The sequence below is a fragment of the Anomaloglossus baeobatrachus genome, chromosome 2 (genome assembly GCF_048569485.1).
Source record: "Anomaloglossus baeobatrachus isolate aAnoBae1 chromosome 2, aAnoBae1.hap1, whole genome shotgun sequence".
Lineage (NCBI taxonomy): Eukaryota > Metazoa > Chordata > Amphibia > Anura > Aromobatidae > Anomaloglossus > Anomaloglossus baeobatrachus.
This window is the reverse complement of record NC_134354.1, coordinates 648,381,389-648,397,392: the sequence shown is the minus strand read 5'-3', so window position 1 is coordinate 648,397,392 and position 16,004 is coordinate 648,381,389. Positions and strand designations below refer to the sequence as shown.

The following is a 16,004-nucleotide window of genomic DNA, read 5'->3' as shown; positions in this document are numbered from 1 at the left end:
ATGTGTCCTGCAGCTAGCTACATGTGCACAGAGCAGGAGCCGGCAGCACAGGCAGTGAGAGCGGCGGAGGCTGGTATCGAAGGTAAATATCGGGTAACCAAGGACAGGGCTTCTTGGTTACCCGATGTTTACATTGGTTACCAGCCTCTGCAGAAGCCGGCTCCTGCTGCCTGCACATTTAGTTGTTGCTGTCTCGCTGTCACACACAGCGATCTGTGCTTCACAGCAGGACAGCAACAACTAAAAAATGGCCCAGGACATTCAGCAACAACCAACGACCTCACAGCAGGGGCCAGGTTGTTGCTGGATGTCACACACAGCAACATCGCTAGCAACGTCACAAAAGTTGTTCGTTAACAGCGATGTTGCTAGCGATGTTGCTTAGTGTGACGGGGCCTTAAGGCACACCTGTGCAATAATCATGTTGTCTAATCAGCGTCTTGATATGCCACACCTGTGAGGTGGATGGATTATCTCTTCAAGGGAGAAGTGCTCACTAAGGGTATGGTTCCACTTGAGTATGACTCGCGCAACTCTCGCATCCGTGTCACCCGGTCCGGCGCACACTGCCGTGGCGTGTGACACCGATGCGAGACTCGTGCAAGTCATATGCAAGTGGAACTCCGGCCTAACACATATTTAGACAAATTTGTTAACAATATTTGAGAGAAAAAGGCCCTTTGTGTACATAAATAGTCATAGATCTTTGAGTTTACCTCATGACAAATGAGAGTAAAAACAAAAGTGCTGAGTTTATATTTTTGCTCAGTGTATATATGGGTGTGAGCAGACTAACAATTAATTTGGTATAGTTGCGATTTATTTACTTAGTTTTCCAATCAATGATATAGTCAATAACTGCAAGGAAACATGTCTGACGGTGTCTTCTTTATGCAGGATGCTTCCATCGCTCATCGATTTCATGTTATGAGAGAGAAATATCCTGAGAAATTCAACAGCAGGTGACAAATACATTTTGCTTTCATGTGTGTGTGTGTGTGTGTGTGTGTGTGTGTGTGTGTATTTACACAGCTCTGGCAAACATTAAAAGACTGCTGCAAAATTTTCAGTTTTTCTCTTTATAGGTATATTTTTGAGTAAAATGTAAATTGTTCTTTTATTCTATAAACCACTGATAACATGTCTCCAAATTTCCAAGCAACAAATTTTGTATTTATTTTCTGAAAATGAGAACTGGTCAACATAACAAAACAATCCATTGCTTTCAGACCTCAAATAATGCAAAGAAAGCAAGTTCATAATCATTTAGAAACAACAATACTAATAATGTTTTAACTCAGGAAGAGTTCAGAAATCAATATTTTGTGGAATAACCATGATTTTTAATCACAGCTTTCACGAGTCTTGGCATGCTTTCCACCAGTCTTTACTACTGCTTTTGGGTGATCTTATGCCACTCCTGGTGCAAAAATGTAAGCAGTTCTTCTTTGTTTGATGGCTTGTGACTATCCATCTTCCTCTTGATTACATTCCAAAGGTTTTCAATGGGGTTCAGGTCTGGAGATTGGGCTGGCCATGACAGGGTTTTGATGTAGTGGTCCTTCATCCACACATTGATTGACCTAGCTGTGTGGCATGGCGCATTGTCCTGCTGGTAAAACCAGTCCTCAGAATTGGGGAACATTGCCTAAGCAGAAGGAAGCAACTGCTTTTCCAGGATAACCTTGTATGTGGCTTGATTCATACGTCCTTTGCAAAGTTTAATCCCCAGATCATCACCGATCCTCCACCAAATTTCACAGTGGGTGCAAGACACTGTGGCTTGTACACCTCTCCAGGTCTCCTTCTAACCATTAGATGACCAGGTGTTGAGCAAAGCTGAAAATTACACTCATCAGAGAAGATTACCTTACTCCAGTCCTCTATGGTCCAATCCTTATTGTCTTTAGCAAAGTTCAGCCTGGCTCTCCTTTGCTTCTCATTGATGAAAGGCTTTTTTCTAGCTTTAATTAACTCCCAAGTATAAGGCATCCAACGAGAATGTAGAACGAAGAGGATTGTACACACCAAAGGGATATTTTCTGCAGCTTTTATTCACATTAAAAGCATCGCTGACGCGTTTCGAGCTGATAGTAGCTCTTTATTTGTACCTATGACTAAGGGGTACTTTGCACACTACGACATCGCAGCTGCGATGTCGGTGGGGTCAAATCGAAAGTGACGCACATCCGGCATCGCTGTCGATGTCGTAGTGTGTAAATCTTTTATGATACGATTAACGAGCGCAAAAGCGTCATAATCGTATCATCAGTGTAGTGTCCGACATTTTCATAATTTAGCTGCAGCGACGGTACGATGTTGTTCCTCGTTCCTGCAGCAGCACATATCGCTGTGTGAGAAGCCGCAGGAGCGAGGAACATCAGCTTGCCTGTGTCACCGCGGCTCACGCCGGCTATGCGGAAGGAAGGAGGTGGGCGGGATGTTTACGTCCTGCTCATCTCCGCCCCTCCGCTTCTATTGGCTGCCTGCCGTGTGACGTCGCTGTGACGCCACACGACCCGCACCCTTAGGAAGGAGGCGGGTCGCCGGCGAGGGTGACGTCGCAAGGCAGGTGAGTGCATGTGAAGCTGTCGTAGCGATAATGTTCGCTACGGCAGCAATCACAAGATGTCGCAGCTGCGACGGGGGCGGGGACTATCGCGCTCGGCATCGCAAGCATCGGCTTGCGATGTCATAGTGTGCAAAGTACCCCTAAGAGCTACTGTCAGCTCGAAATGCATCAGCGATGCTTTTAATGTGAATAAAAGCTGCAGAAAATATCCCTTTGGTGTGAACAGTCCTCTTCATTCTACATTCTTGTTGGATGCAGGATACTTGAGAGTTAATTATACTAGTTTGTGTTACCTGGGAGCTGGCCTAGAGATCTTTGTCCGAGCACCACACCTTATCCTGCAGGACGCTGAATGAACTTTTAGATTTGTTGAGCTGATTAACTATTTTCTTATAGACTATTTTTTCTAGCTTTACATGACTTGAGCCCTGCCTCTAGGAGACTGTTACGAACGTTTTTTGCCGTGCACTTCACCCGAGCTGCCATTTGCCACTCCTTTTGTTGGTCACTTGATGTCATCCTGCGGTTGCTGAGTGATATTCGAATAAGATGACGGTCATCCTGGTCAGTGGAGAGTCGCTTTCACCCTCTGCCGGTCTGTAGCTTTTTTGTCCCCAATCTCTGCTGCTTGACCTTGTTGTAATAGGCTGCTGTCTTAGAAATTTTAAGGATGGAGGCAACATGATGCTCACTGTATCCTTCTGCTAGTAAAGGCAGAATTGAGCCTTTCTTTTCCTCACTGAAGACTTTTCTTTTCAACTCCTTAGGAATGAAAAAAATAATGTTTAACCATGCCTATTACTTTTGAGATATTGGGATATTACTAGCACTTGTTTTCCTTTCGTCGCGACAGCACCCACGAGAGAGGGATCCGCCCCCTTCAGGACAGGAAACCTACAGATAAAAAAGGGGCAGTCCCCCTCCCTCATCAGTTGGTTTCCTGTCCTGCATGGAGAGGAACCTACAGTACCTGGGTCCGGTTGAGTCTGTGCGGTCTCCGTGGGAACGGCGGAGCTCTAGGTCCAGAAGCACGGTCGGTGGAGCTCCCCTCGTGGACTCCGTCCTCCGGTGCACCTCGTCCTCTTCCCCTTGGTTCGGCTTTGCCTCCGGGTAATGACGCCTGCACTTGCGCGCGCCTGGCTCTGTGGACGGCAGGGTGGGCTCTGCCGCGTCGGCGCGCGCTCTCTGCTGCCGTGACCCGGAGGTGCACTGGAGCGCTTCCGGGGGACTGGACCGGGCAGGTTCCTGGGAAACCCGTGGACCCCTCCTTCCTGAGCAGGACGCGGCATGATCGGTAAGTTGCTGTCTGTGCACGGAGGCCGGCGCCTCCCCCTGTGTCGCGGGCTGCGCCTTCCGACTGCACGGCGGGTGCGCTGTGTCCGGGGCCGCGTCCACGCTCTGTCTCCTCGGCGGTGACCCGGCTGTGCACGGGGGATCGTTCCGGAGTCTCTGCCTGCGCTGGTCCGCGGTCGATGTGTGGCTTCAGGCTGGGATTGGGCTTTGGAGCTGGATTCTGCAAGCATGGCCGGGGTCCCTGGGGCCTTTGTGTTCCCCTGGCCCCTGTATCCTCTGTGGCCTCCTGGCCCTTGTAAGGCCTCTGTGGACTCCGGGCCCCTGTGGCCTCTGTGGACTCCGGGCTCCTGTGGCCTCTGTGGACTCCTGGCCCTCGTGGCCTCTGTGAACTCCTGGCCCTCGTGGCCTCTGTGGTCTCCTGGCCCTCGTGGCCTATCTGGGACTCCTGGCCCTCATGGCCTCTGTGGACTCCTGGCTCCTGTGGCTTCTGTGGACTCCTGGCCCCTGTGGCCCCTGTAGGCTCCTGGCTCCTGTGGGCTCTATGGACTCGTGGCCCCCTGTGGGTTCCTGGCCTCTGTGGGTTCTTGGCCCCTGTGGCCTCTGTGACCTCCTGGTCCCTGGGGCCTCCGGGCCCCTGTGCATTCTGTATGTCCTGGCCCATGTGGCCTGTCTGTTTTTTCTGGCCTCTGGGTCTCCTGGCCTCTGTGGCCCCTGAGCCTCCTGGCCTCTGTGGCCTCTGGACCTCCTAGCCTCTGGGCCTCCTAGCCTCTGGGCCTCCTAGCCTCTTCTGTGGCCTCTGGGCCTTCCTGGCCTCTGTTGGCCTCGGGGCCTCCTGGTCTCTGTGGCCTCTGTGACCTCTGGCCCAACTAACCTCTGGTCTCGGGTCCTCCTGGCCTCTGGCCTCTGGCCCTCCTGGCCTCTGAGCCTCCTGGCCTTGCGCCTTCTGATGTTGGGTCTCGGGGCCTCCTGGTCCCTGTTCCTCCTGGCCCCGGACCTCCTGGCCTCGGGCCTCTGTGTCTCTCGGCCTCGTGCTTCCGGGCCTCGTGCTTCCTGGCTTGTGCCTCTGTTCCTCTGTGCTGCCTGCCCTTGGTCCTTTGTACCTCATGGCCTTGGCCCTCTGTGCTGCCTGCCCTTGGTGCCTCCTGGCCTGGGGCCGCTGTACCTCCTAGCCTTTTGACCGCTGTGCCTCCTGGCCTTGGGCCGCTGTGCCTTCTGGCCTCGGTGCCTTCTGGCCTCGGGCCTCTGTGCCTTCTGGCCTCGGGCCTCTGTGACTTCTGGCCTCGGGCCTCTGCGCCTTCTGGCCTCGGGCCTCTGCGCCTTCTGGCCTCGGGCCTCTGCGCCTTCTTAGCCTCGGGTCTGTGTACCTCCTGGCCTCGGTGCCTCCTGCCTTCGGGCCTCTGTGTGTACTGTCTCTGTGCCTTGGGCTTCCTGGCCACGCGCCTCAATTGCCTCCTGGCCTCATGCCTCCTGCCTCGGTGCCTCTGGCCTCTCGAGTTCCTGGTCTCTGTGGCTGCCTGGCCTCTGTGTGTGGCTCCCTGGCCTCTGTGTGGCTCCCTGGCCTCTGTGTGGCTCCTTGGCCTCTGTGTGGCTCCTTGGCCTCTGTGTGGCTTCCTGGCCTCTGTGTGGCTTCCTGGCCTCTGTGTGGCTTCCTGGCCTCTGTGTGGCTTCCTGGCCTCTGTGTGCCTTCCTGGCCTCTGGGTGCCTTCCGGGCCTCTGTGTGGTTCCGGGCCTCTGGGCCTCCTGGGCCCGTGCCTCTGTGCCTTCTGGCTCGGGCCTCTGTGTCTCTTGGCCTCTGTGCCTCTTGGCCTTCTGTGCCTCTTGACTTCTTGGTCTCTGTGCCGTCTTGGCCTCTGTGCCTCCTTGGCTTCTGGGCCTCCTGGCCCTGTGCCTCTGTGCCTGCTGACTCCGGCCTCTGTGCCTCTTGGTCTCTTGGCCTCTGTGCCTCTTGGCTCCGGCCTTTGTGCCTCTGTGCCTCTTGGCCTCTGTGCCTCTTGGCCTTTGTGCCTCTTGGCCTCTGTGCCTCTTGGCCTCTGTGCCTTCTTGGCCTCTGTGCCTTCTTGGCCTCTGTGCCGTCCTGGCCTCTATGCCTTCTTGGCCTCTGGGCCTTCCTGGTCTCTGTACCTGCTGGCTTGGGCCTCCTGCCCCTGTGCCTCCTGGCTCCGGCCTCTATGCCTCTGTGCCTCTTGGCCTTTGTCGTTTTGGCCCTTGTGCCTCTGTGCCTCTTGGCCCCTGTGCCTCTTGGCCTCTGTGCCATTTGGCCTCTGTGCCATTTGGCCTCTGGGCCCTTGTCGTCTGGGCCTTTATGCCTCTGTGCCTCTTGGTCTCTGTGCCTCTTGGCCCTTGTCATCTGGGCCTTTATGCCTCTGTGCCTCTTGGCCTCTGTGCCTCTTGGCCTCTGTGCCTCTTGGCCTCTGTGCCGTTTGGCCTCTGTGCCTCTTGGCCTATGTACCTCTTGACCTCTGTGCCTCTTGGCCCTTGTGCCGCGTTGCCTCTTGCCTCTTGGCCTCCGCTCCGTGCTTCTTGGCCTCTGTGCCTCTTCGCCTCTCTGCCTCTTGGCTTCTGGGCCTCTTGGCCTCTGGCCCTCTTGGACTCTGGCCCTCCTGGCCTCTGGGCCTCTTGTCCTCCGTGCCTCTCTGCCTCTGTGCCTCTTGGCCTCTGGGCCTCTGGGCCTCTTGGCCTCTGTGCCGTTTGGCCTCTGTGCCTCTTGGCCTATGTACCTCTTGACCTCTGTGCCTCTTGGCCCTTGTGCCACGTTGCCTCTTGCCTCTTGGCCTCCGCTCCGTGCCTCTGTGCTTCTTGGCCTCTGTGCCTCTTCGCCTCTCTGCCTCTTGGCTTCTGGGCCTCTTGGCCTCTGGCCCTCTTGGACTCTGGCCCTCCTGGCCTCTGGCCCTCCTGGCCTCCGTGCCTCTTGGCCTCTGGGCCTCTTGGCCTCTGTGCCGCTTGGCTTCTGTGCCGCTTGGCCTCTGTGCCGCTTGGCTTCTGTGCCGCTTGGCCTCTGGGCCCCTTGGCCTCTGGGCCTCTTGGTCTCTGTGCCTCTTGGTCTCTGTGCCTCTTGGTCTCTGTGCCTCTTGGGCTCTGTGCCTCTTGGACGCTGTGCCTCTTGGACGCTGTGCCTCTTGGTCTCTGTGCCTCTTGGTCTCGGGGCCTCTGTGCCTCTTGGGGTCTGGGCCTCTGGGCCTCGGGGCCTCTTGGCCTCTGTGCCTCTTGGCATCTGTGCCTCTGTGCCTCTGTACCTCTTGGCCTCTGTGCCTCCTGGTCGTGTGGGCTTGTGTTCTCATCCTGCGTCTCTGGGCCTTGCGCTTTTGTGCTTGCTTCTTGCGGCGCTCCTGCCTTGCGCCGCTGCCGCCTTGCGCCTCCCTGGCCTTCCGCCTGGCCTGGCGCCTTGGGCTTCCTGCTTCGCCTCTGCGTCTCTTCTCCTCCTCGTCCGTTACGGTGCTGTCTCTTGGTCGCCCTTGCTTCTGCGGGGCGTGTTCACGCCTGTCCGGCCCTGTCCGTTGGTCCTTCCTGCCTTGGGGGGTTCCGGTTCCGGTTGTTCTTCTGCCGCGCGGGGTGTCTTCGGGGTTTTTCTTCCCGCGCGGGGTGTCTTCTCAATTTCTTCGTTTCGCTGCCTGATCGTGGGGGGGGCTCTGTCCTCGTCTGTGTCGCTAGGTTGGCCCCTAGGCGGCGGGGTTGGTCTTTGTTTTTTGTTCTTTGTCTTTCAGGATTCCGGCTGTGGTCCTCGCGTGGCGTGACGTCCCTTGTCTCGATGGCTGTGGGATGCTGTTCCCCTATCGTCTGTGGTGCAGCGGGTTTCCCTGGCCTCCTCGGTGTCGGATCCTTCTCCTGGGCGGTTGCCTCCTCTTTGGATGGATGTGGCCTGTGTCTCCTTCGATGGTATTGTACGGCTGTGTCCTGATCCTCTCAGTCCGCCTTTCCGGGCTCTGCCGGCTAGCCTTTGTTCTTCCGCTGTCTTCCGTTGGAGGCTTGGCCCTTCGCGCGGTTTTTTCCCTCCCTCTGAGTGTATTCTCTCTAAGTCTCTCATGGGTGCTGTCGTGACGAAAGGAAAAGGTTACATTACTTACCGGTAATGGGATTTTCCTGAGTCTACGACAGCACCCTTTACACCCCTGCCCTTTCTTGTTTGTTTTTCACCATTTGGTGTCCTGGGGTCTGGCTATTTTGTGTATTCATTCATTGGCGGTTCCTCTCCCGGTTCTCTGCAACCAACTGATGAGGGAGGGGGACTGCCCCTTTTTTATCTGTAGGTTTCCTGTCCTGAAGGGGGCGGATCCCTCTCTCGTGGGTGCTGTCGTGGACTCAGGAAAATCCCATTATCGGTAAGTAATGTAACCTTTTGCCATCCAGGTTGTCCTATTGCAAGAGGATTGTGAAGACCACAGCAGTGTTTTTTATACTTTCCCTTGATAAATAAGATTCGGTTCAGGTGATCACCTCATCAGAAGCACATGCAGTAGAATGAGGTGTACTCTGGTTGGAATTCAACTGACACTGAAATGTAATTGCTGTCAGACATATAGAGAAGCTGATTTTTATAAAACTGTGCAGTGATCTCTTAATTTTTACCAGAGGTGTATATTATGCAGTGCCTTGAAAATGTATTCATACCCTGTGAACTTTTTCACATTTTATCACATTATACCATAATCTTAACTGCATTTTATTGAGATTTTATGTGATATACCAACACAAAGTAGCAAGTATTTGTGAAGTTTAAAGGAAATGATACATGGTTTTCTAAATCTTTATAAAATATAAATCTGAAAATTATGACTTGCATTTGTATTCAGCCCCCTGTAGTCTGATACCCCTAAATAAAACCCTGAGTTACCAATTGCCTCCAGTCACCTCATTAGTAAATTGAGTCCTCCTGTGTGTAATTTATTTTCCGTATAACTACAGCCCTTCCATAAACACATGCTCAATACTTTTTCCCTGTGTCATTTTGCATTATTACACATCACTAAATGTATGGACATCTATGGTTTGAAATAGTAAGAAATTAATGTCAATAATATGGGAAAAAATAAATAAATATATATTATATATGACCATCCTTGGCCTCCTCCTGGTATCTATCATGGGCCCATCCTGTTGTATATGCCTTTTGTTATGCCGCACATTAAAAAAAATCAGCTTCTACTCCTCTTCCCTCTGCTCCCCTGGTCCTCTTCTGATATCAGCAACTGACTTCAGTGTGTATGACATCACTACCATGCACCCCCAGTCACACTCCGATGTCAGCTGCCGGATAATCCTAAATAAGTATTCACTATGGTGATGGGGAGCAGTGAATGTTCATTTTCTTTAACAGCAGACACATGTGATTGCCCCAGTCGCTTCAGGAAGCTGGCGGCTGGGGCGATCACGTGTGTCTGCTATTAATGAAATTTAATATTCACTGTCCCCATGCCCATAATCCCGCCCACCTTTTGGCATCAACTTTCGGCAGTAGTAACCCTGCTCCTGCCTCCTGTCACCCGGTCTGCCGCCCCTCCCCCCCACCACAACAAGCAAGGAACATCCAGAATAAAAGATGCACCACCTACTTTCCTCCCAAATTTTGGGGGGAAAAGCGTCTTACAGTCTGAAAAATATGATATTACATATAACATTGACCCTTCATGATAAGTTGCTGAAGTTCAAGGCTTCTCTGCTGTGGTACTATCATGGCAATATACTCTATAGGGTTTTCTATAAATTGTTGAATTACCTAATTGTGTGATGTGTTGTTTATAGGATGAAGAATAAACTCTGGTACTTTGAGTTTGCTACATCAGAAACGGTATTCTCTACATGTAAAAAATTGAAGGAATATGTGACAATTGAGGTTAGTTTTTGTGTCAGCGAGCATGATGTCTGCATTATTTCAGGTTTATTTAGCTTTGGTATAAATTGTTTCTTGTAGAAATTATTGAATAATGATTGTTTAAAGGGAACCTGTCATCAGAAATTTAGCTTGAAACCTAAATGTTTCCCCCTCTGCACTCCTCGGCTGCATTCTAGCAAGGTTCCTGTACTTTTTGTGGCCCCTTTTAAATCAAATTAAATACTTTATAAACTTGTACATTTTGCTATGTAAATTTTGTAAATCGTCCATGGGGGCGGGCTCTCTGCTGACCGTTGCTGTTCCTCCAGCACATTGACGCCGTCCCCCCACGCTCCATTTCATCCATCAGGACACCACCCACTGCGCCCGAGGTGCCGCCCACGCCAGGATCACTGGTGACGTGTGTCACAAGCACGAGATTATGGGCGGCGCTGTAATTGCATCGCAAGTGCCTGCCCATAATCTCGTGGACGCGTTTTCCCCCACTGCCTCCAGCGTTCTGCGCAAGCGCTCGCCGGCCAAATAACCCGACGTCACCTCCTTCCCATCTTACCCTGCAGCAGGGCAAGATGGGAAAGAGGTGACGTCGGGTCATCTGGCCAGCATGCGCTTGCGCAGAACGCTGGAGGAAGAGGGGAAAGTGCGGGCACGAGGTTATGGGCGGCACTTGCTGATGACACTCACAGCGCCGCCCATAACCTCGTGCCTGCACAAAACGTCACCAGCGGTCAGACGTGCACACAGTGCACAGTCCCGCTACAGTCGCACAGTGCATGCGCGGGACCACGGGCACCCAGGGGTGGCGTCCTGAGATATGAAATTCAGCGTTGGGGGGCGGCGTAAATCTGCTGGAGGAACAGCAACGGTCAGCAGAGAGCCCGCCCCCATGAACGATTTACAAAATTTACATAGCAAAAGGTACAAGTTTATAAAGTATTTAATTTGGTTTAAAAGGGCCCACAAAAAGTGTAGGAACCTTGCTAGAATGCAGCCCAGGAGCTGCAGAGGTGGCAACTTTTAGGTTTAAAGCAAAATTTCTGATGACAGGTTCCCTTTAATTTGAAAATACAGAGACCACTGCAATTACAGTCCTGCTTATTGTTATTGCCACTCATGAAGTTTATGTACATAATGTGGATTATCTCCTGAAATAAATGAATCACGTGAAACCGCTTTCTTGTATAGAGCACTCATGTTAAATACAAAAGAGCAAATGATAAACAACAATTTAAAACAAAAAAAATGGGAGGGAAATAAATCTTGCTGTGACACTGGTATTGGCACCTTTACATTACATTAGTATGGAAACATTTTGACCCACCTGTGGTAAATCACAAATGAAAATCACCTGTGATAAATTGCTGGTGCCCATGTGACATGAATTAGCCAATGAATGATGACTTCAGTGTTTTAAAAGCCACATGGTAGGTCCTGTTCCTTTGTCACAATAGTGAAGACAAAGGAGCTGTCTGAGGACATCAGTGCTGCTATTATTAGCAAAGCCAAGACTTCCAAAGTTTATAAGGCCACCTCCAAAGACCTTGATATCCCAGTTTCAACAGTGCACTGTTAACAAGTTTGCCAAACATGGAACAGTTAAGAACGCCCTGGACGTGGGGGAAAGAGAAAAATTGACAAGAGATGTCTTCGAAGGTTGGTGCAAATGGTGGCTATAACATCATGTCAAACATCCAAAGACCTGAAGGCCAACCTGGAACAGCATGGGGTCATGGTTTCAACAAGTAACATATGCAGTACACTAAGCCAAGCAGAGCTTTATGAGCAAAGGCCAAGGAAGAAATTAGGAAAGACATAAAAAGGAACAACTGATTTTTGCGAAAGAGCACCTTGACAAACCACAATTCTTTAGGGAACATATTCTGTGAACAGATGAAACAAAAACCGACTTTTATGGTAATGCAAAGCAACAGTTTGTTTACAGACAGTGCAATGAAACTTATAAGGAAAAGAACACTCTACCAACAGTTAAGCATGGTGGAGGATCCATAATGCTGTGGGGTTGCTTTGTGGTGTCTGGTTCTGAAGGTCTTGACCGTATCACAGGAATCATGAAATCAGAGAATTATTAAGACATTTTGGAGTCAAATATCCAATTCAGTGTAAGTAAACTTGGTTTGAGTTGAAGATCATGGGTCCTCCAGCAAGACAATGACCCAAAGCACACATCCAAAAGTACACAGGAATGGTTGAAAAAGAAAAAATAGACTGTTCTAAAATGACCGCAATGAGTCCTGACCTCAATCCCATTGAAAATCTTTGGGGTGAGCTGAAATCTGCCATTGGAAAAAAAAACCTGCAAACATTCAAGAGCTTGAACAAACTGCAAGGGAGGAGTGAGAGAAAATAACTGTTGAGAAGTGGAAGAAGCTTATAGATGGCTGCAAAAAACGTTTGAATAAATCTCAACATAGGCTGAGTATGGGTATTCAGACAAATGAAGCTTGAGAAAACAATGCCAATTTAAAATATATTTATTTTTATTCAAAATTAATATATTAAAATAAGTATGTAAAAGATCCACTATGTGATACACCAGGGACGTGGGATAAATAGGAGCCAGGTAATAAAGTAACCATATAAACTGTGATATTATTATGAAGTACAATTCATCATATAGTGTATTTAAATGCATCAATATATCATGAAATGAGCACAATGTGTCTCTATATAATCCATGCATATATAAATAAATAATAATAGATAAAGTGCTCCATGCTTATATAACTATGACACTAGTTTATATAACGTGACAAGAGAGTACAATCATTATGTCTAATAGTGCTCCTGATTTATAGCCATATATACTCGGTCACCCAGGATCATACTGATATAGGAGTCACATAATTAATAATGGTGCCTACTTGTAATAGCTGGCAGCTTGATCCACGTCCCTCTAGCCTGATGTACATTTCGCACCTCTTCGGGGGCCAGAAGAAGGGTGAAGCGTACGTTGGGGTAGAGGAACGCGGAGCACTTTATATATTTGTACTTCATAATAATATCACAGTTTATATGATTACTTTATTACCTGGCTGCTATTTATCCCACATTCCTGGTGTATCATATAGTGGAACTTTTACTTACTTATTTTAATATATTTGCTTTTTTAAATAATATAATTTCTTATTTTCAATTATTTAAATAAATAATTTAAAGAAAATACATAGTCACAATAAAGCAGATAGCTGGGGACTGGTAGTCTCAGGCTGGACCCTCTCCAGCCTAAAAATATCAGCCTGCACCCGCAGCATAATTGGCTGATCTATTAGATGTGCCAATCCTGACACTTAACCAATTGCCCTAGTGCGGTGGCAATCGGAGTAATATAGGGGGTTAATGATGGCTGTGATTTGTCAAAAAAGCTCGAAGTTAGTAATGGGAAGGGGGTCTAACTAATCATGTAAGTAAAAAGAAATAAACACAAAACAAAGAGAAAAATCCCTTATTTAAAAAACACCCCTTCATTTCAATTTAATAACCCCCAAAACATCCCTGCAGGTCTGATGTAATCCACATGAAGGCCCATGACGATCCCGACTCTGTTACATCTCGAGGTTGCAGTGCATGGTCACATTAAAAAATTTGACCTATCTGTGGCCGTTGGGACACACTGGCGGAGCCGCAGCTCATAGTGGTGACATCAGTGAGTTCACCTGAGATTACAGCTGATATTACCACAGTACCCCAGCTGTGATCCCAGGTGAACCAACCTGTGGTGAACTCATTGAACTCAGTGACCTCACCTCAGGTGAACCCAAGAGATACAGATTACCTAATCTGGTAATCCACCATTGAGTTCAATGACTTCACCTGAGGGGAGGTCACTGAGTTCAATGAGTTCTGTGGGAACTGCCAGTTGTGACCTCAGGTGAACTCACTGAGATCACTGCTCTCACAGCTGAGCTTCAGTCAGTATGTCTCGCCAGCTGCAGTGATCGGTCGTGTTTTCTAATTTGACCGTGTACTGCGACCTCAAGATGTAGCAGAGCCAGGATCGTCATGGGAACTCGTGTCTGTGGATTACGTCGGACCTGCAGGGGGGGTGTAATGGGGGTTAATAAATTGGGGAAAGGGATTTTTTTGTGTTTTTGGTTTTTTTTTTAAATAAAGAATTTTTCTCTGTGTTTTGTTTTTTTTTTTCTTTTTACTTACACGATTAGTAATGGGGGGGGGGTTTCAAAGACTCTTCCCCATCACTAACCTCTGCCTTGATGACAGATGTGATTTTTTGACAAATTACAGCTGTCATTAACCTCTTATATTACCCCGATTGCCACTGCTCCAGGGCAATCGGGATGAGCTGGGTAAGTGCCAGGATTGGTGGGTTGGGGAAGCAGTGAATATTCATGAAAGTTATTGAGCAGACCTTGAAGCAGTGTGACAGCCACACAGAGACTCGATAAGTATAACTGTCCTGCTTTAATCTCCATTTTGCTTTCTTTTGCAGCCCCCTAGCCCTTATTGTCACCGTTTTATAACACTCAAGTTTGGGGTCAAGTTCAGTCCCGAAATAGACTTCTTTTTAAGTCTGGCCAGACCCTCCGAACCTGAACATCTGCAGGTGCTCCCATCTCTAATTACCACCTGTTATTAATTTTGGGCTCATGTGCTTCCCATAGTACCAACACTTGGTATATTATACAGGTATTCTACCCTAGAAGCAGAGGATATAGCGCCTCACATAGGCTCCTTGTACTACCAAACAGAGGGCCTAGAGGTCCATAATGTACACTGTGAACTTTTAAGGATAAATACATTTTCTCTGTTCTGTTATGAAACGTTAATATTTATCTTTACCAACATACATTACATGATGACCAATAAGATAGCAAATTGTTCTTGTATCTGCCACAGTGCTGTGGATGCGCGTTGGATCTTAGTTCGGTGTCCCTTGAAGGCATTGCTGTTATTAACATTCCCAGCATGCATGGCGGCTCCAATCTTTGGGGAGAGACAAGGAAACCTTTGGGTGAACCCCGAAATGCTTCCTCTCAGAATCTGCCTGAGGCTATCATTGATCCAGAGGCCCTAAAGTCGTGTGTTCAAGGTGAGATTAATGAGCTTCATGTCATTAATAATAGTAATATTTAGTAATAGTAAGAAGAAAATATAAAGATTTGTGAGGAGCAAACCTGAGTCTAAAAAATAAGTGTTGGAGTAAATCTTCGAGTAGAAGTGTTGGTGGGGAGAGGAAAGATAAAGATGGGCTGTGTCTTGGTACAGCAGTTGTAAGCAGTTGATGAAAAATGCATCCGTGCAAAGAAACCTGGCAAAGGCTGATTATTAAGCCCCCGTCACATTTAGTGACTTACCAGCGATCCCGAAAACGATGTGACCTGATAAGGATCGCTGGTAAGTCGCTGGGACGTCGCTGGTGAGACGTCACACAGTCAGATCTTACCAATGACGCAGTAACGATCAGCGACCTGTATAACGATCTCGGCGGGCATTGGGACTGTGTTAGGAGGTCGTTGGTACGCATCAGGCACAGCGATGCGGCCTGCCCAGCAGGACATCGCCTTTGAAGAAAATGGTCCCAACCATTCAGCAACGACTAGCAATCTCACAGCAGGGGCCTGATCGCTGGTAGGTGTAACACATAACGAGATCGTTGTTGCTGTGACGCAGCAACGATCTCGTTAGCGATCTCGTTGTGTGTGATGGGGCCTTTAGAATTGAAACGTGTTATAGGCTGTGGAACACAGTAAATCCTATCTACATAAGATGCTGACTGAGCTGGATTTTTTGGTATATAACTGTCTATTAGCTTTGCCAAAGACAGTTATCTACAGTATATCACTGAGTTTCATTATAGCACCTAAAGGCCCCGTCACACTAAGCAACATCGCTAGCAACATCGCTGCTAACGAACAACTTTTGTGACGTTGCTAGCGATGTTGCTGTGTGTGACATCTAGCAACAACCTGGCCCCTGCTGTGAGGTCGTTGGTTGTTGCTGAATGTCCTGGGCCATTTTTTAGTTGTTGCTGTCCCGCTGTGAAGCGCAGATCGCTGTGTGTGACAGCGAGACAGCAACAACTAAATGTGCAGGCAGCAGGAGCCGGCTTCTGCGGAGGCTGGTAACCACAGTAAACATCGGGTAACCAAGAAGCCCTGTCCTTGGTTACCCGTTATTTACCTTTGTTACCAGCCTCCGCCGCTCTCACTGTCAGTGCCGGCTCCTGCTCTGTGCACATGTAGCTGCAGGACACATCGGGTTAATTAACCAGATGTGTGCTGTAGCTAGGAGAGCAAGGAGCCAGCGCTAAGCATTGTGCGCTGCTCCCTGCTC

The 16,004-nt window shown here is 49.1% G+C and overlaps 1 protein-coding gene across 3 annotated transcripts in view; it reads left to right on the top strand.

Moving 5' to 3' along the window:
- DGKA (diacylglycerol kinase alpha) overlaps positions 1-16,004 on the top strand; it is a 311,491-nt gene that overhangs the window by 285,558 nt on the left and 9,929 nt on the right. For all 3 annotated transcript variants that reach the window (XM_075336996.1, XM_075336997.1, XM_075336995.1), the window contains 3 exons: positions 898-962; positions 9,602-9,692; positions 14,568-14,760. In XM_075336996.1, the coding sequence (XP_075193111.1) occupies positions 898-962; positions 9,602-9,692; positions 14,568-14,760 (349 nt within the window). The remainder of the gene's footprint in view (positions 1-897; positions 963-9,601; positions 9,693-14,567; positions 14,761-16,004) is intronic.